The 20,469-nt window shown below is 50.9% G+C and overlaps 1 protein-coding gene across 4 annotated transcripts; it reads left to right on the forward strand.

Moving 5' to 3' along the window:
• The first annotated feature begins 1,477 nt into the window (after nt 1-1,477).
• CEND1 (cell cycle exit and neuronal differentiation 1) lies at nt 1,478-18,955 on the forward strand. Of its 4 annotated transcripts, none has more exons than XM_005509831.4 (2): nt 1,478-1,573; nt 14,181-18,955. In XM_005509831.4, the coding sequence occupies exon 2, from the start codon at nt 14,345-14,347 to the stop codon at nt 14,735-14,737; it is 393 nt and encodes a 130-aa protein (XP_005509888.1). In that variant the 5' UTR covers nt 1,478-1,573; nt 14,181-14,344; the 3' UTR covers nt 14,738-18,955. The 4 variants fall into 4 exon arrangements, with proteins under 4 accessions (XP_005509888.1, XP_005509889.1, XP_021153385.1 ...); XM_005509832.4 differs by lacking the exon at nt 1,478-1,573 and adding an exon at nt 2,603-2,751; XM_021297710.2 differs by lacking the exon at nt 1,478-1,573 and adding an exon at nt 2,682-2,893.
• The last annotated feature ends 1,514 nt before the right edge of the window (nt 18,956-20,469 follow it).

Raw genomic sequence — 20,469 nt, forward strand, 5'->3', positions numbered from 1 at the left:
CCTCCTGCCAACAGGTTGTGGGGTTGGCTGAAAAAACCCCGAATTTCCAGCCCTTCCAGAGCAAATGCACTTTGCTCTCTAAGCAGAACCCATCGCATCTCTTTGTGGATGGCGGTTATGTGAGTAGAGAAATAAAATACGGGAGGTACAGCTGGAGAAAAGGGGGATAGAAAACATGATGAGAGATGAAGAAAATGAGATTTCTCTTCCAAGCTCAGAAAGACTGGGAAGAAAATCTATGGAATGCGTGGTAAAGCACGTGGGAAGCCTGAAAATAATACTGTGAAACAGTTTAATAAGCCAGGAGCTGCAGCGACTCGGTTTAACTGCTGCCGTCTGGAAGCAGGGAAGGTCTGCAGCACCCTTGGAGGTGACCTGCTGGCGGTGGACAGCACCGGAGATGGAGCCCAGCAATGCGCGGGGCAGAAGCTGCGGGTCGAGGCAGGTCCCCGGGCCTCGGCTGGCAGATTTCACCCATCTGGAGCTTTATTTTCATTCAGTCTAAGCAGAGCAACCAGTAATTCCTGCAAGAGGATTTCTTTTCATGATTAAATATCTAACCTGGATCCTGTTGTGGGCTTGCTTAGCGTGGTCTAACAACTTAAAGCAATAATAATAACTCGGGATCTAAGAATAAAATTTGTTACAGCTCTCAAGGGAGCGTGGGGAGTTACAGCTGTTGAGATCTGGAGCCCCCCAGGCTGGGGACTTTCTGGTAAAGCATTGCAAAAACGCCCTAAAATGATAATAATGCCCTTGGAGAGTTTATTTGCTCACAGGATCAGCCTCGCAGGACAACAGTTTGCAGGGAAGCAGCCAGACCTGGTGACAGACACCAAATCCCATCTCAGGCAAGCACGTCAGTGTAGGAGGAACTTGCAAGGGGATTAGGGGAGGAAACTGTACAAGAAAGGGAAAAAAGTGTTGGAAACGGACGGAAAATTAAGCCCTAGCAGTACTTGATTAGTTAAAGGCTGAAATAATTATGTGTAAAATATCTATAAATATAATAAATAGAATTTTGCTTATGCTAAAGGCAAATATATTGGCTAACTGGAAATTATACAGGGAGGGGAAAATACCCCATCACTGTCCGGTTACGGGGAGGTGCTTGGGAACCTTCACCGGCTGGAGGTTCATGGAAATATTGCTCTGTGCCTCTTAACGCACCCTGCTGTCCAGTTAATTGCATTTACAATTTTGCAAAATTGTATTAATGAGGATAATTGCAATATACCGTAGGGCTAGGATGCTTATAGGTCAATACTGTTACTGCTCTGTGGGGTGGGACGGGTGCTGAGCAGGTGAGCGGATGGACCTGGGTGGAGCTGGGTCAGGAGATGGAGCCAGAGCCAGAGCCAGAGCCAGGACCAGGACTCCATGGCAGCGGGTGGGGAGGTCCCAGGTGGGGCTGCTCAGGGGCTACTAATAGCCCTTCAGGGGCAAATGAGCTGGTGTTTGCACTGCAGGGTGCTGAGCCAGGCAGCGCTTCAGCTGCTGCTGCAAACCCACTGTGGCTGTTGCAAACCACCATGAGGAATGTTCTTCATCCCGTGTCTCTGGAGATGCAGAGGTAAGAAAAATCGGCTGCTGCCCAAATGGCCACAGGTTTTTGCTGCTGTGGAGCCTTTTCCTCCCTCTCCAGCCATGGGTGGGTTAAATTGGGGTTCTGGGAGAGGAGAGATGCTCCTTTGGGGTTTCAGTGCTCCCTTGGGGGTTTCTGCTGCCTAGGGATGAAATGAATGCAAAGCCTATTGTGGGACCTGCTCTCCTGCTTTTCGTGCTCCAGTTTATGAATGGGGTACATGTGTTTTGGTCAGGAGGGGCTGAACCCAGCCGGTGGAGGAGGAAGGGACTGGGGAAAGTGGGATGGAGGCATGTAGGGGGTTTCCAGCTGAGGTGTCATGGAAAAGAAAATGCTTTGGGGGACTTGTTTAGCAAAGCTGGTTTTGAGGGGTGTTGGGAAAGGATGTTTTAAGACACGCTGGGAGTTTAGGGAGGAAAACAGACTTTTCACGGCAAATGTCTTGGCAGCTGATTGCAAATGGTGCAGCTGCTGCGCCAAGGTTTGTGGGGTCTCTGCTGGGCGGCTCCTGCTGCAAGGGGTGGGACAGGGCGGCCAGCGGGACGTGACGGGGCAGGTCAGGGGAGAAGGGAAGCAGAGCTGGCACAAAACTACTTGAAGGTGCAGGATTTTAGCTCTGTCCCTCCACCGTGCAGAGCTTCCCCTTGGCAGGACAGATTGCAGCCTCCTAACTCGCTGCTGGGGACAGTCACGCTCAGAAATCCCTTATTCTGGTGCAGGGAGCCCCATGTTCCTCTTTTTCTCTTGCTTACACACAATTATCCCACTTTATCAGATTGACACCCCTTCCCAGGATGTTCCCCCCTAGCTTTATGGTTATATTCAGTGTAATCGCTGCAAACCCAGGCAGGGTTTGGGGAAGCAAGGGAGGGGGCTCAGCGCTGCAGGGACAGCCCCAAGTCACTGACCCACGGCTCAGCCCCAAATAACAGGGGATGTGCAGATGCAGCTGGCCTTGCTGGTCCCCCCTTGGCATCCTGTGTCCCCCCCCACAAAGTCCCAGCCCTCCTCTCCGGATTGGAGCGCTGTCATCCTCCCCCGCCCCGCTCTCCATCTTCATGCAGTCTGCAGAGGTGCATTGTGGGAAACTCCCAGGTTTTCCCCCTCCCTCCTCTCTGCGCAAGAGCCAGCTCCCAAGGTGTGACCGTGCAGCTGGAGGACACAAGGTAAGAGCTGCTGCTTCCCCCCCACCACGCCAGCACCCGGGGGGACGAAGGGACGGAGGTGCCGGGGTATCAGCAGAGCGATGCGCAGTGTCCCCGCTCGGGGTGACGCAGCCAAATCGAGACACGGATCTACCTGCTCAAGGTGAGTGTCCCCGTGCTCGCAGCTGCTCGGGCTGGAGGCCGGGGGCTGCTGTGCCGTACCCACGCAGCTCGCCCTGTTAATAGACAGTGGTGATTTTTTTTTAACCCCAAACCAAGAGCAGAGTGAGGATGGTCGGCCCTGAGCGTCCCCCTTCCCAGCACAGCTCCTGTCCTCTCCTCTCCTCTGCTCGCTGAAGGTCAGGCGGGCAGAGGAGGCGTTTCTGCAGCCGTGTGGGAGCCTGCCCGCTGCCTGCCCGTGCCGGGATGTGCCTGCCCGGAGCTGGGATGGCCGCTGCCGCGCTTCAGCGAGGAGGAGGAGGCTGGAGCCCGGGGTTCGGTGCTGCAGAAGGATCCTGGAGGCAGAGGGGCTCTGGGAAGGGAGAAGCAGAGCTGCTGTGTGCCGGAAATGGGGCTGCCGGGAGGGAGGGGGGGAAGCAGCAGCATCCCCAGCAAAATCCTTCCATCCTGGGCAGGAAAGCCTCTGTGCCTCCCTGAGAGGTTTTGATCAGGTTTCCAGCTCCGCTCCCTCTCCCGTCTGCACAGGCAGTGGTATTTGTTCACACACGCTCTGCCCGGGTGGGTTTAACGTCTCTGGTTAGTTGCTGTCAATCCCAAGGCAGGTGAACAGGCAGCAGCCTTGGCTGTTAGTCCTCGCCTTTCCCCAGGAAGGAGCTGGGGGTTGTTCTGTTGGGCAGTAGAGCTTTGATATACTTGGATGGTTTTTTATATGGCTCCTGCTTTGTGCTGGAAAGGAGCTCACAAAGACAAATCTGGCTAAAAAAAGAGACCAAAATGGAGAGAGATGGCAGAGGCAAATATTTTTAAGCTACAGGGAGAAGATTGCAGCAAATGAGTGGGAGGGAGGAGGGCACCAGACTGGGCTCCTCTTTCAAGATGGGTGCTTCCAAGGATGAAATACATGGCACGGGGAATATCTCGGGCTTTTCAGCCTGATGTCCCCACGTCTATGTGCATCTGTGCCCTGTATGTTTGGAGAGACCTGTTGATTTGGTTCCTGCTTAGTTCTCTGTGACTATCTGGTGGGTTTTTCCTCGGGCTGGAGAGGGGAAAGGAAGAGGATTTTTCTTCTTGAATCGCTGTCAGTCCGGCAAAACTTTGCCATTGGGGTGAGCGGAGGAAACCCTCCCGAGGCAGCCCCGTGTCCCTGGGTGGGGCTTGTGCAGGATGCTGTCAGGAGCGGGAGGATGCACCGTGCCGGCCGAGCTCCCGTTCCAGCTCAGGACCGACCTCCACAAGTCTGACCTTCACAGGTTTGACCTTCAGCATCTCCCATCTCTCCTTTCTCAGCCATGGTGCCTGACGCCAGCCTCTAAACCCCCTCATATTGTGGTAGGATGTGGGGAAAAAATATTCAGAATTCCCCTACATGCTTCGTATTAAATATTCAATATAATGCTTCATCTTCAATATAATGCTTCATCTTCAAATATTCATCCCTCTGCATCCATCCCCTCCGCTAGCAGGACTGGGGACTGGTGAACACCCCGGCACATTCTCCCCATCCTTGTTTGGGTGTTGGGGAGGCAGATGGGGCAGCGGGGAGGGCTGGAGCTCTCTGAACAAGCATTTCTGCACTGGAGGAATTTTGGGGATCCTTCCCCAGCTTTCTGCAGGGAGGAGAGCGCTGTGGTTTTGCAGGATGAGGTAAGAGGTGGATTTTACCCCCGCGTGTGCCAGGAGCCTCCCAGGAAGGTCACTGCCTGGTGCTGAATCAGCCCGGTCTGCCTGCAGCAGCTTCTTACATTTCAGGCGCAAAGCAACAGTTTCCAGGCTGCCGCCTGCGGATTGGGGCAGCTGTCGGGTTCAGGACCAGGCTCTGCACGTGCAGAATTGCTTCCGTAATCGTTTTTCTGGCCACAGCTGAGCCAGAGGAGGGTGATGCCACAGCAGCCTGGTGCAATCCTGCGCTGGTTGCGAGGGATGGGTTTGGGATGCCCAGCAGCTGAAAAGGGCTGTTCGATTTGCTGCTGCTTACTGCAGTGGTTGGGCTATTTTAATGTGTCAGATAACCCTCCTTTTTTTTTTTTTTTGCTTGTGGAGATGGCATTTGAGAAATACAAGACCTACTGAGTGTTGGGAAGAGGTCTTAAAAGCATCAACCTGGGTACCATCTCCTGGCTTCTTGGGGAGCAGCACCGCAAATTGGGAGCATCCGCCCTCTTGCCAAAGGCAGTTTCCCAGGTGCTGGGTGTAAAAAGCAAAGCTTTGGTGGAAAGGGATGAGTTGTTCACCCTTCTCCAAGAGGCAGAAAGGCAGCATGAAACACTTGCTGATGCTGCCATGACATTGTTCCTGAGGTGGCATCGCAGAGACCTGAGCTCTGCCCCACGGCCCAGCCCGGGTGTCGGGGTGGAGGTTTTGGGGAATCCTTACCTATTCCCTGGGAAGATCTGAGTGTTTTGGGGGTGTCTGTAACCAGCTCCATGGGAGGACAGCTGAGCAGAGCCAAGAGCAGCGTGTGACCTCGGGGTGACAGAGGAAGGGGTGTCAGTGATGCTGAGCTCTGGAGCTGTGATTGGCAGGGTGATAATTACCTTTTCAATAGCAATGGGGAGCTGCTGGTTCAGCTTCTGCTGGGGCTTTTGGGCTCTAGTGGCCTCCTACCTCATCTCATCTCTGGGGATGTGTCAGCCTGTCCCCAGGAAGGGATGTGGCGCCTTTCGGTGCTGCAGCGTGTCCCCAGTGCCGCAGAGCTGCTGGGGCTGAATTGCTGGCTCTGCGGGAGCTGGAAAAGCATTCTAAAAGAAAGAAAATGAGTGTGTTTGCAAAATGGTGAGTGTGGCAGAAAGGCAAGACCTGAGCAGCTGCCCGGGGTGGGATGCAGGGGTGGCGCAGCAGCTGGGGACGCAGGATGCCCGTGCCTGCCTGGGCGATGTCATGTTTGTGGGTTGAACCTCTGTGGTCCATGCTCTGCATATCTTCCACTGCATCTCCTGAATCCTTCCCCTTGAAACTACTCCAGCGCCTCGGCCCGGTGTCCTGCCAAACAGCTGTGATGGAAAAAAGTCATCCTGGCTGAAAATCCTTCCCTTTGTTCCTCTGAATTTCTGTCTTGGGGTGAGTGATGCTCAGTCCCGCCAGGGAGATGCTTAAGATCCAACACCTCATGATTTTTGAAGGGTAAAAGCTACAATCTCGTTCTACTATTAAAAAAATGGAACTATAAAGTGAAAAAAATAGCGTTTCATTCTGTGTCTAAAAGCACAGCATTAAAGCTAGGGCAGGGCACAGCAAAGTGAGGTGCTCTGAAATTGTTTTAGCTAGGACAGTCCCTCAGTTTTAATCTTGTTTTAGTTACGACAGTCAGTGTTATGACCCTGAGAAGCCAGACTTTGCAGCAGAAGGGTATTTCCAACCTGACCTCAGCAGCGTCTTTCCAGTTTCTCTGTAATTCTAGAAACGGTTTTGTTGTAAACTGTGGCTGAGAGCGCAGTCGGGTCCAGCTGCATTGCGAGGGTTGGTGGCACTTGTGCGGTGACCGGACGGGTTGGTGGCACTTGTGCGGTGACTGGGTGGATTGTGCAGCCTCGCCAGGTGTGACTTCCGCTGCTGACAGCGGGTCAGGTCCCTACTGGTTGTAAATTGGTGCCATCAGCCGGAGCACGCGATAGACAACATGGGAGAGCTTGAGGCAAAATCTTCTATTTCCCAAGGCCGTTTTGGTAATGATTTCCTGATTCCTGCCTTGTTTCAGGGCAGAAGAAGGGGTTTGTGTTGGTTTTGTGCCCACACCTGGCAGCACCGGGTCTGGGTGCTGAGTGCCCCTTTGGGACTGTGTGTGGCGAATGCCCTGGTGGAAGGAGTGGGTTTGGCGGGGGTTTTGGCAGCAGCCTGGCTGTTTTTCAATAGGGTTATTTGCAGAAGTGGACAGCAATGTTTTAGAGCCCGCGTTGCCGCAGAGGAATGGCCGGGTTTGTGCCTGCCAGGTGCCCTGGAAGGGGATTTTGCAGCAGCAAACGTGTGATGGGAGTTTGCTGGGCTCTGACGAAAGGCAGGTGAAACTGCAGCAAGCCGCCCTTCCCTTGGTGCTGCACGTTTAAGGGCAGAGTCAGTCACATTTACCATTTCTCATGGTTCTTATTGCTTTAGTTTCACACGGGGTGAGAAAAGATAACAGCAAGAAAAAAAAAGTGGAGTGTGTTTTTGCGACGTATATGGCTGCGTACAGGCGGAGTGCCTGAACGGTGGAGGTTTGAGCCGTGGTTTTGATTTGAAAAACAAACCAAAGGTCGAGGCCCTGGCAGGAGCACAGTGAGGGTCTCTGCAGCGCCACTTCAGTCTCTCGGAGAAGAAAACATCTGCTGCGTCCATCCCAGCGAGATCTTTGGGGTCAGGAGAAGTGTGGCTTGCAGAGGTGACACTTGGCTCAGGTGTCTGCAGAAATGATGGTGTACAAACAGCTGTTCAGCCTTTGTCTGGGCTCGTGGTGGTGGGGAGTGTGTTGGGCTGTCTGCAGGGCTCCGAAATGCTGTGTCACCTGTGTGGGGAGCGTGGCCAGGCTGTGGAGCAGCCTCTGGAGGGGACACTGGCACCTGTGTGACAAGCTGGGACTTTGCTCCATCTGGGGCAGTCGGTGGCCCGTGGGGGTGCCCAGGGTCTGCGCCCCCTTTGCAGTTGTCAGAAAAAGCCCATTTTGCTGGGCTACAGACACCTGTTGCGTTTCTACACCTTGTCCTGGCACCAGGTATAACCCACCCTCCAAGCAACCGCTGTGTCCCCCAGGTTAGGAGAAAGGTGACGTGTCTCGGTGGCACGGGAGCAAGGGGCAGGGTCCTGCGAGGCCGGGGGCTGTGCGGGTGACAGTTGTGGGTCGTGGTCACCGCCAGCACCGGCTGGATGAGTGGTGAGGGCGCTGGGTCCCGGTGCAGCTGCAGGACTGACGCAGCCGTGGATTTGCTGGCAAATCTCCCCCGTGGCAGCGATTTGAAGCCACTGCTGTCACCTGGAAAAACACTTCCAGCAGCTGGCACTCTCCACAGCAAGATTCAGAGGGCTTGTTTGACAGGGAAACATTTAATCCGGGGCTGGGGAAGGCGGGGAGGGATGTGGGGAGTAGCAAAGAACAGATTGGGGAAAGGATTCATAAATATCTCATGACCGTGAAGTGGGTCACCAGCGTTTGCTGTGACGTGGTGCCGCTGTCTCCAGGGCTGGGCTTTGGGAGGGCTGGCGAACATGGCAGTTTGTCTGCACAGCGTGGTCCTGGGGCTCTGAGGCTCTTTAAAAGCATCTCTGACAAGCGGCTCCACGTTGCGTTGTGTTTTGTCACATTTGTTGTGCATTGCGTCAGGAGCGGGGGCCAAAATACACGGCAAGGTGGCTGAAATCGTCCTCGGGGAGCTGCCCACGGCAGCGGAATGAACACAAGCTCCTTATGTAAAGCTGGTTTAATATCTCTGGTAATATCGAGAGGCACTGCATTACCTCATCTGTCTTCACAGCACTTGGAGATGGGGAAAGGGCTTAGTCACACTCTGCCGTCACTTACCCGGGGTGCTTGCCTGGCATCTCGCTGCCTTTGAGTGTTTATTCCCCAGCAGCTCAGAAAGGGGGACAAGTGCTATTTGTCCCCTTTGGAAATGGGGAGTTGAAGCACTGGGATATAAAATCTGCTGCTCGGTTGCAGGATGAGGCTGGGATGGGGCAGGGGACTGACCCCAAAAATCCAGCCCTGATGATGAAACAGCCACAAAACCCTGGGGACACTTTCCAAAGCACCTGGTCCTCCAAGCTGCGTTACTTAGGGGTTAGACAAGGTCAAGAGCCCAAGAGTGACCCCCTTGGAACCATAAGCATCACTCCAATGGGGGGAAAAATAGGCCTGGCCTATCTCTGATGCCACATGCAAGCCCTCTGTGGACTTGTTGATCCAGCATGACCAGAGAACAGGGGAAGGATCTTCCCCGTGGTGCTGGAGAAGCAGCTCAGCCGCCTGTGGTGGTGCACACTGGTCTGTATTTCTGGAGAGCGAGAGCAAGGGTCTGTTTGTGCGTACACGTTAATGAGCAAGGTGGAAAATGAGGTTTCCTCGTTTCCCATGGGCTGATTTGTGGGAGGCTGAGCTTGTGCTACTGAACAGCTTGGGAGAACAGACCCTGAAATGAAGAGATAAGACCGACTGCCGATTTTGCTCGTGTTTCCAGCAGTGGTGAGGTGCCCTGGTGACTGGGCAGATGTCCTCGAAGGGCACTGGAGATGCTGCATTTGAGCCAGTAACTTGTGGTGTGGGGTTTTTTTTTGTGTTTTTTTTTCTGGTTGGTTGGGTTTTATTTTAGGTGAACCCCATGAGGGGAAAGTAGGACCAGCCGGGCTGTGAGTCAGCAAGATGATTCCAGTTTCTACCCTAGAATAACTCAGAGGTGTGACCCCAGCTCTGCCCTCAGCTGGTACTGTGTGGGGACAAATCCTGATTCGTTTCTTTTATTTTTTTCAGGTGGGTTTTGGTGGTTTCTTGCATGATGTTCCATTGATGTAGCCAGGACTTGCGGTCCCTCCTGCAGTCTGCTCACCATCCTTCCTTTCCTTAACTTTCTTCCACGCCCCTTTGGTGCATGAGGGGATCTTTGGGAGGAGAAAGGGAGGTGAGAATGGTTTTGAGCCTTGGGATCTCAGGAGGGACACCCCAAACCTACACCTGGGGCTCCGACCACTTCGGCCACGGCCTCTTTGGTGCTGGTGATATTCCATATTGCACCGCTTCCATCTGTGGGTCTCGTGTCAGTGAGTTCAGCCTCGTGTATCACACTGATTTGCACTGGAGAGAGTTTGTGACATGCAAAGGTGACATAGGAAGCCTGTGGTGGCACTTGATCCCCCAGTAACAGCCCCAGTTTCTAACAGACTGCTCCCAGTCACTTCAGCTCATCGCTGCCTTGCCTTTGTAGTCAGAACACTGCTGCTTTGTCTTTTCAAGGAGTTACGTATTTTCAGGTGCCTCTTTGAAGTGGCAGGATTCTAACGTTCCCCTTTATGTGTGCAGTTTGTCACAGGAACAAAATCTGCACATTTCAGTGTCAAATTACCTGCTCTTCGCCCAGCAGCTGGTGCCGCTGCCCGAATCCGCGATGCTGATTCAATCCTGAGAGCCAGTTTTGGCAGGTGCAAATTGCCCTTGCCAAAGGGAACCTGTGGGAGGAGAGGGGCATTTTCTGTCCCTCCGGAGCCTGCTTTGGTTTTAAATGACCAAATGCAGGTGTGCCAGCTGGGACTTCCAGAACATGCTGAAGGGACCTGAAATTAATGGGTGTTCAGGGTAGGTTCTTGCTCCATGGCACTGAAAACCTCGCCCTGTGCTGGTGTAAGAGCAAATGACTGCAGAATGCAATGAGGACTGTGCTGGGTGTTGATAGTGGAGATGAGGCTGGAAGAAGCAGTAATGCTGGCCTAGCAATAGGGACCCCTTTAATTCTTTGCCCAAAAGCCAACACAGGCCATGCTACTTAAAATAATAATGGGGGGTTGGTTTTTAAACCCCTCCTCTTTGCCCCAAAAGGGCAAACCGTCATGCTTTTGGGTTTTATTTCGAGACAGGTGGGAATGACAAAGTGAAAGAGAGAGTAAGTAGGGGTTAGGGGAGAAGATTTGAAGGTATATAAGTGTTTTTTCTGCCATCTCAGGCTCTTTCTGCACAGGTCAGAAAGAGTCAGGAGGTATTTCTGAGGCAGATGTTTTCAGCTGGAGGATGCCTGGAGCGTGTGGACGGACCTTTGTTGCCAATATAAACTCAGATAGGTGACCCTGCTTGTGGCGGATGGATTCTCTCCTGCTGACAGTGTGGTGTTTGAGGATGTGATGGAAATAATCAGCTTTTCATGGAGGAGGTGAAACCCCCCGTATGAGCCCTGTGCTGGGCGTACCTGTGGGGTGCAGCTTCCCACCGCACCCCAGGCTCTGCAGCAGCTTCTCCCGCTTGCAAAACTGCTGGTTTTTCCTTCTGATTTGGAAGAGTGAGGGGAAGATTGCAGGGCTTGGGGATGGGGCTGCTCTCTGCACGGGGATGAGGACCTTCTAATGGCGACATGTTCCCATCAAGCTGGCAATGACTCATCTGCTCCGTTCGGTGCAGGATTGATGCAGCTTTCAGCTGCGCACGCAGGAGATGGATGAAGAGATGTATTTGCTAATTTGCTGAGGGGCTGAGGCAAAAAGGTGCATTTTGGGGACCCAAAGCCCTGTTGCTTTGGCTGGGACCAGCTTGCTGCACTGGGTGAGTCTGCGCTGACCTCGAGAGCTGCAAGAACCAGAATCAGTCCCAGAATCATTCCAGGAGGGCTGTCATGGTTTTTGCTGCCTTTTTTTTCCTGCAGCAGCAGGAATTTGAAGGGCTTTTCTTTGCCTTTTTCTCCTTGATCACTGGTGTAATGATCTTTGCTCCTTCTTCCCAGCCTGGTTAAGAGCTGGTTTAGCTGCTGGCAAGTGAAAAACCGCCAAAAAGAGGCGCGGATTGTTAAACAAAGAAATAGTGTGGAAGGGAAAGAGAGGGAATGAAGACTCTTTTTCATAAAACCTTATTTTCAAGTGCTGCTGCTTGTGTGGGAGGCAGGAGGGAGCTGGAGGGGGGAGCAACGGGTAGACAGGCAGAGGCAGCAATGAGGAGAGAAGGCAGGAATAAATAGATGTGAGGAGCTATGAAGAAGAAAGCAAAGGTGGAGAAATAGGCCATTAGAGAAAAGCTTTGTGTGGTGGAATGAGGGAGGAGGAGGAGACAAAGGACTGGGGAAAAATCCTTCACACCTCTATGTACAGGCTCAGTTTTGGACAATGAGGAAAGCCCCTTTATTTTGAGCCTGTGGGACACAGAGGTGTTGAAAGATGAGCACAGGCTTGTGCCGTTGAAAGCCTTTCATGTGGATGCTTAAGAGCTGCTGATACAGATTTTGGGCTTAGATTGGTTTCTACTTCTTTTTAAACCTTTACTTTTTTTTAAATCTGCATGAGGGTGTTGACTTGCTTTCAGTGGAAACTCACTTAGAAATCCGGAAAGCTTTCGGCAGCGTTTGCAGCGGTGCAGGGCATGGTCGCGGACCAGGCGCCGGGGCGCAGCGCGGGCTCTGAGCTAAACCAGCGATCCCGCCCGCAGGGATTGGGAAACCAGATCTGATCAGCGAGGGACGGGGATAAACTGTGCAGAGACCCAGTTCTCAGCAAGGAGCACAGTTTGCCCCCTGCATGATTTACCCCACGGACCTTTCCTGGGGAAGCAGCAGCAGTTCAGTGCTTGGTTCATATGGAACGACCACACAAATAGTAGGGAGTGTGTGAGCAGCCCAGCTGATTGATATCAAAGCGACTGTGCACGTTATTTAATATTTATGACATGATGAATCTGACTCTCCCTGCTTTAACCTCTAAGCCCGCTTCAGTCTTGGGCTCCACTTACTATTTCTTTGTGTCATCATTGTAGCAAATGTAAAATGAGGATAAATTCCTTCCAAACCAAAGGAGCAGGTGACTGTGTGCAGTCCCAGCCCTGGATCTACACAGGGTTTCTACTGATCAAAGCAGAATAAAGCTCTCTGGAGGCAGTGGGAAGGAAAAGGGGAGGCAGGTGGTACCTACAGATTAATTACAAAATGAGTGGGGAGAGGAAAATATTCTTGCACTTGGCCAGGACTTTGTGTTTTTCTCCGAAGTCCCAAGGCACAGGGAAGGTCTGAATCTTGGTGAGCACCTGGGATTTTGTTTGTGTGGTACAAGATGCCCAAGTGTACAATACATCTTCAGTGATGGATGAGGGGGGAGCGGTGGTGGTTTTGGGTGTTAAAATGGTTTAATATCACAAACTCAGAAGTGTAAGTATTGTCCAGCTGCAGGCAAACAGTTGGTAAGCTTTGGTGAACATGGTGGCCACCAAACAATGGAGAACAGGAGGAGCTTCTCTCATACCACGAAAGCTTTGTTTTGGACCCAAACCAGGCATTTCTGTGAGTAGGTTTGTGTTTCTGCCCAGATGGAGATTAAAACATTGTGTTTGTTAGCCTGTTTCCCAGAAAAGTCAGCAGCGCACACCATTGCTACAGCCCTGGGACCTTCACCCCGTCTGTCATTAAGAGTGATCTGCGCTCGAAGACGCTTTGGAAGAAACCTCAATCTGTAGAGGTTTTTGAGGAGCCCCTTTATTTCCAAATCCAGACAGCTAACGAGCTCGTGTTTCACGTAGCAGGCAGAAAGCTGCCGGCAGCGCTGCAGGTAGCGGGGAGGTGGTGAAGCAGGCGATGGGGACCGACGGCTGCCCGTTCGTTCCTTGTTTCTCAGAGTCCCCGTTGCCGTGATGTGGCGCCCTCGGTCCCGGCGGCAAACTGCGCGGCTGTGCAGAGCTGCGGCCACGGGAGCTCCAGCCCGGCTGCCTAGCCAGGGTTGCCTGGGTGATGTGTTTTGTTGGGTTTTTATCACCCTCTGAAACACGCTTTGTCCATGTTGCTGAATTCGCTGCGTGCAGCCGTGCTCTTCACTGCTTTCCTCAGTTCCCCGGGGAAAATGGCTCCCGTTAATTGCCCGTGGTGCATTTGACACCCTGCTCAGCTCTGTAGGTGAGCCCAGGTACCCCCTGCAAGGAGAAGATGTAAAAGAGAGATATAATCACATTGGGATCCAGCTTTACAGCAGATTCACACAGTTGCACTGGGGTCAAGACACTGATTTGCACCAGCTGACAATCCAGTGTTTGTCTTATTTTGTTGTAGCTCCACCAGAAATACCGACAGTAATAACCCTTGCAGCTCTGGTACCTATAACGGGGGAAGCAATCCTATTTGGTTTGTTATGTTTTGTTTTTTTTTCTGCAGCACCCATCTGGACGGAGAGTATCACAAGATCACATATTAACCACTTCCTAAACTTAGCGTGGGATAATGCTGCAAAAAGAAGGGTAGAGGGTGAGATACAAGCAGGGAGGAGCTATTGATCTGCTTTCCCAGGGAACAAAATGCTCTCTCCTTAGTCAGGAGGAAGGGAGCTGTGGTGAGCAAATGGAAAGTAAGGTTTATCTGGTCGGACACGAGTGTATCTCGTCACTGACAAATGGTGTCACAGACGCAGCCAGGGTGGACTTGTCGTGGTTGCACACAGAGCCTGGTTGTGGTGGCTACAGATGTCAGTCAGTCCAACTTGTTCTTGCGGGTGCAAGCTCTGTACCAGATTTTGAATACAGCTCACAGGTACTAAAGAGCCAAGAGTTTTCCAGGTTTGTCTTCTCCTCTGTTGCCTTTGGGTGGAACAGCACTGGTTGGTTCTGGCCTTTCACTCACCTCTCGTTGCTCCTCTTCCAGGTGCTGTATCATGTCCAGGTAGGACCTCGCCAGCGCAAGAATCACCCAAGACAACCGCTCCAAGGGCTTGACCTGTCCCTCAGGTGGCTCCTTGGCTTTCCCCAGCCAGCGGGCGAAGGAGAAGAGCTGGGATTGTCCAGTCGCCACCCGCAGCTCCCCTAGGGATGGATTCCAAAGGCAACGTCCGAAGCGGAAACAAACCCGACGCCAAGGCCTCCAGCTCTGGGAAGCCAGAAAAACCCAACCCTGGGCCTGCCACGAATGCAGACAAGAAGGAGACCCCCAAGGAGCAGCCTGCTCCTGCCACCGCCACCTCTGCCGCCAAGAAGGCCGGCGGTGACGCTGCCGTCGTGAACAACCACAGCAACCTCAAACCCAGCGCGGAGACGCAAGAGGCCACGGGCCAGTCCCCTGACTCTGACCACAAGGGAAACAGCTCCGAGGAGTCACCAGGCAGCATCTTTGACAACATGAAGCCCTTGATCATCGTGGGAGGAGTGGCGGTGGCTGCGCTCGCTGTGATTGTGGGAGTGGCGTTCCTAGCCCGGAAAAAATGAAGATGGAGACAGGGTGGGGATTGGACACCCAACCCAGCTGTACAGCTCCTTTTGAGACAAATGCATGCAGAAAAATTCTATACATATCTATATATATAGAGCGAGCTAGGTAGGTCAACAACAAACACCAACTGCAACTCCAAGAGTCTTGTTCAAGGCAACTGTTCCAGTTTGACCCAGTGTGGGTAACTCCATGCACTCAGTGTGTTCTTTCATGTAATATATCTTGGCTTATACCACTGTGTATAGATTACAGCTTCTCCTGATCGGTGTAAATGGCGGTGTCCCCTCCCCTCCCCTGCTGTCCTCCCCGGGAGACACCCCCACCTCTCCTGCAGTCCCCTCTTTTCAAGTCCGGAGCTTTCTATGTCCCATCCTGAGTCCCCGCTTTGTGTTTTGGTTTCGGTTTGGTTTGAAGTTGGGTTGTGGTAAAGGAGGTGTAAGGGGAGGCAGAGCCCGTGCTGAGGCCCAGTTTGCCTGCTAGTGTGTGGGTTGGGGTTTGTGCCCTGGCATATGATTGTTAATTGTTAATATTTTTTTTTTAGCAGTGAGACAAGATGTAGCATCTATCTGTTCTGTGCTGACTGGAGTAGATAGATACAGAAGGAAGAAAAAGAAACACTTGCTTCATTTGAGTCCCCTATTTTACTTTCTTAAATGTTTTTTATTTCCTTGACTCAACCTTTGGCCACCGAAGAGGGGGAAGAACAGTTCTCAGCCAACGTGGGCCTTAACCATTTCTGTCTGCCTCCGAACACCCCTGCCCTAGTGCAAGGTCAGTGGTTTCACCCAGAAACACACCACAGAGATGGTGACGGGTCCATCACCACACGTGAACCCTCCCCAGGCAGCAAACACCATGTGTTCTGTTCCTAAGGGATTTTTCCACTTACTCTGATCGCTTAACCTTGCTGTCTGCTGTCCAGGTTCACTGCCTGGAACCCACCTCTTGTTTTCTAAAACATTTATGTGTGTGTATATATACACCACCCTGCCTTGAAGAATGTTCTGCATACGTACGTGCACGTACATATGTTTCTATTACTGCGGTCTGGGGTGGGGGTAAACAAATCAACCTGGAGACGGCCCTTCATTTGTTCCCCTGCATTCACACAAAGTGTCCGTGGTGTCTTTCCTGTGCCATTTGCATCACGCCGTGCAGCACCCAAATTCCTTTTCGCTCCTGGTTTCTTCTCAGTGCAAAGAATGTCTGGCTAGTGAACTGCTGAATGTATGACGTGCCTGTCGTGCTAGAAGCTCTAAATTACTGTTCCCCTTCCCTGGATACTCGTGTGGGCTACTTGCTTTAAAATAAGGCACTTTTAGACTATACCGAACTATACGGGACTGTGTTGTAGCGCTTTTGGAAGCGTGGGCCCAGTGTTGAGTCAGGTAGACCAAGCGCAGATGCCGTCCAAGCTCCTAAACTCGCAGCTGGGGCGACGCACTTCAGTCCTGACCTGCAAATAACATCCTCCTAGCAAACACCTCCTGTTCTGCCTTAATGTGCCAGGCTGTGCCGTGGGTTCATTTTGCAAACAAAAAAAGGTCCAGCGAGAACTAGGCTGAGAAGAGCAAATTCATCTCTCTCAGAATGGAAGCGAGATTGAAACCAAATTTGCTGAAGCAGAAGGGTTAAATGACTGAACTCGCTGTGCTAAATAAATAGTTGTTTCTTGTACTGAGCACACGCCGTTATTTGCTTGATGTTATTCTTTGTGTGGTGTTTGTGACATGGAGTCCTTTTAGTGATACCTCTGTGGGGAGAATGAACTAATGCTTAAAACTAATCAGACTCTGTGCTTGGGGTTTGAAGAGATCTAGATTGCTAGTTTACTCTTTTGATAAAGTCTATAAATTACACATTTGAAAACTGACTTCAGACGTTGCAGCTTGTCACTAAAACTATAGATTCAGTTACGACACCTCAGCTTAATCTATTTTTAAGGATCCATAAGATTTAATTTAATATAAAGATGTCATTAAGCTCTCTTGGACAACTTGGGAGGTCTTCGATGCTTCTAGCTTTAAGAAAGATGAAAAGAATTACACTTCTGCTGCTTTTTTCCTACCAATTTAGTACACTATGGATGCGCCCCATTATTGCTAACAGTTCTGCAGTTGGATGCAGAGAAATCTGGAAGGCAAAGGATAAGACAGCAGTGTTTCCAGGAGGGTAAGATGCTTTCTGCGGGTGCTGTTCGCCTCTTGGGCTCACGCTCAGAGCATTGAACAGTTGCTCGTCCTGAAGCACTTCTTAGCTCCGTTATTTTGAGTGATAAATTAAAAATGGGTTTATGTCTCTGCTGAATCAAAGTTTAAGGGTTGATCCATGGGGTACTGAAAACAAGGGGAATCTTTCCATTGGCTTTACTGTGCTCTGCTCAGGCCTCGGAGATCTTATTGGTACCAGGGATACAACTGCAGGTCATCCTAAAATGTAAAATCATCTCAATTGCCAGTTTTCTTTAAAACTGACAAAACCATTCCTTAGTCCTTCTGCTGAGCGTGAGGAAACTCACTATTAACTGCGCCAGCCATGCTCACAACCTCCTGCTACCTGCGTTAGTGTCTGTGTACAAACAACAACAGTGTCATTGAAAAAAGAAAAATCCAAACCAGAACTGGTGAAAGATGATTTCTGCCTTAAAAATTTCCTTTCCTTCCCTGGAAATGCCACTGGGGTTTAGAAATCGGCATTCTAACTATTCTTAGAATAGGTTGAAAATAAGTCCTGAAGATTTGAGAGAAAAGACAGTCTTCAAGAAATAAAAGGAAAAAGGAAGGCGAGGAAAGAATGTACTTGGAAGGTGAAATTCTTAGAATTTCCATCAGCTCTACAGGGAGCTTCCAGTCGGTGCTTCTGAGAGGGTGCAAGAAACAGTACAGAGAAGTGCAAAGATAAAAAGCAGTATTTCATTATCTTACCAATTTTGGTAAGGACACATCAGCTTGCCGGTTTGTTCTGCCTGTGCTTGATGATGCTCCAGCACCAGAACTCAGCACAGGATGAGCAGAATCTTCAACTGCCTTTGCAACATGAAGATCTGTGTTGTATCCCTGGTTTGCCACAGCAGCTTCAAGCGCTCAAGTTCCTGGGGCAATTGAATACCAACAAGGATACCATACAATTTTGTCATGTTAAAAACAAACCAACACACTAATAATTTGGCTTCACTAAGTTTTGAGCAGCCCTTCTTAGACCTGGTGCCTTTTCCCGAGTCAGTGGATAGGACCGTTTCAGTTCAAATCTTTAAAAGGTGCAGCCTCAACTCCCCAGTGAAAACCAACTCTCCTCTGGTGGTAGGTGCGGGTTGGTCACAAATTTGTGGAGAAACTAAAATTGTAGAAAGGGAATTTGAAGGTCAGATTACAGGGGATTTTTCTCTCTTGGTTTGCTTGGGTTCTGTTCCTTGTGCAGGGGCTGGTGGAAGCTCGCACGCCGGTGGCGGGGAAGTGCCCGTTGCTGCCTCGGGAGCCACGGGCATCTTTCTGACATGGGCGGCTTTTGAGTCAGGCCCTGGACGTGTTTTCCAAATGACGGTAATTTTCAGAGTGACACCTTGATTTCTTCCCTGTACAACAGACCTGCTTGTCACTTCCACATATTTACCTGTGTTCAACATACAGGTTTGGGTTTTCGTTTTTTTTGCTTTCAGAAACAATATGCTGCTAGACACATTTCCTGGAGGGAAATGGACACCTACCTACACACAAAGCTACACAGCTAATTTATACCTTGTTGAATTTATAATCTTGTCTATGCTTCTATGGACACTTTGTATGGGCTGCAGCTCAAATCCTAAAATAGTCAAGAAGTTTTCCTTTCCCATATAGTATTCTATTTACTTTGACTTAAAAAAAAAAAAAGCGTATAAATGCAATAATGCAGGTAGACTAGAAATACTAGATTGAAAATTAAAGTAGTTTAGCTTGTCCCATTGTGACTGACAGTGTTGTACGACACCCAGCGCTGTACCCTAACATTTTCCAGGCTTTCTACGTAGCTGAATCTAGTATTAGCTTTGAAAACCCATTGTATGAGTGGTGGGTAGATGGGTTGGAAACGTGTGCTCTCTACACACTGTATGTTACTCACATCAGAAGCTGTATGGCCACTCCATATGCTGTGAAACTGTAAATGATTCCCAATACACCTGTAACTCTTACCAGGATTGTGAGAAATAAACTATATACAGAGATCTATATACACACATAGATATATTGTATAATTCCTCATGTGAGCACCTCTGTGTACGTGGGGCTGTGAGTGAAAATTGCCGTTCTCCCTCTCTCTGTACTCATGAGCGTGTTTCCTGCAGGCTCGAGATTTACAGTGATCAGTGATCCCAGGGAAAACTGTACGAAAAGACAGTCCCTGCCCCAAAATAACTCCAGCCTGCCCAAGGAAAGCGATCCAAGGTAGACTACTGTTATGGCTGTGTAGGAGCTAAGGTGGACAACAAGTAAATGACTTATTCAGAGCCATGGAAGAAACCTTCCTGCTCCCAGCGACCCCAGCTCCAGGCTTGGCTGCACAGTTGTTTGCTGCGGCCTCTCTTCTGCCAAATTAGGGTGTTGTCCCATTTGCTTGGTTTTGTTTTTCAGGAGCATCTGCCCTCATGAGGAGTAAAACATCCCCTGGGCAACGGGCTGATGTCCGGGGGGTCCCTGCACATGGCACCAGCCAGGGGCTCCCTCTGACCCATCACAGGGCAGGAGGCTTTTGGAAGCACCTGCCACTGCGAATCCTGTCAGGTTACACCGGCTCCAAACAGGGTCTCTGAAGAAGTCTGCAGGCCTTTGGAAATGAATCTCTTAAGAACTGGGAAGATAAACGTTAGTAATCCCTTTGTGGTGAGGAAAAAGGGGTGGCCTTTAGTTGCAAAAGCATCAATTGTCTGCAGAAACAGGGTTGGGGACTCAAGTTTTAGCTTGTCTTAATATTCCTAAGAGCAGGAAAGCAAATAAATTCTTCCTGTCTGAGTCTGAGAAGCGGGGACGGGTGGTTGCCCGGCTGTCCCCACTGCCCCCAGTTCGGGTGTGTGAAATATTAACAGCACACAGATTGGGCCGGTGAGGTGCGGGTGAGCTGTCTGGGTGGAGATGGCAATATCTCCTGTATCAAGGGAGCTGAGGCTCTTCTTCAGCTCCTGGACTGTGGAAATGAACCTTCTTCAGCGAGAGCCCAGCCCCTTGGATGGGGCGCCAACAGGTGATGCTGCAGTTTGGGAAGTTTCCCTGTAATTTGGGTACAGTGGAGGCCACTGCGCAAACTGTCCCGCTCGGCCAGAGATGAAACGGTGCTGGAGAGGAGGGGGAACGGGCTGGGAATCCTCCTCCTGTGTCTCCTTCAAACAAAACAGTGTTTCCCTTCTCGCTGCCAAGGAGGCAGCGGCACAGACTCATGGGTGCAGTTGTGGGGCCAAGCGGGAGAGTGAAACTGGAGTCGGCTCAGTGCTCTCAAACACCAGCTGGGTATCTCCCACCCTTCCTTTCTGCCTTTGCTTCTTTCCCTCCGTATATTGAGAGTAACTTTACAAGCATGAAAAGCAGAGGCTGTGTTCACAATTATCTTAACCCACATGTTGCTTTTCCCTGCTCCCTTCTCCCGCCATCATTTAGCCACAGAAAATGACATGGTACCAATTCACCGCTTTAAATGAGAAACGCTGTGGTTATGTTTTACCAGACAGCATTCGAAGAGGAAACACTCAGCTGGCTCAGCAGAA

This window comes from Columba livia, chromosome 5 (genome assembly GCF_036013475.1).
Source record: "Columba livia isolate bColLiv1 breed racing homer chromosome 5, bColLiv1.pat.W.v2, whole genome shotgun sequence".
NCBI classification, from domain to species: Eukaryota; Metazoa; Chordata; class Aves; order Columbiformes; family Columbidae; genus Columba; species Columba livia.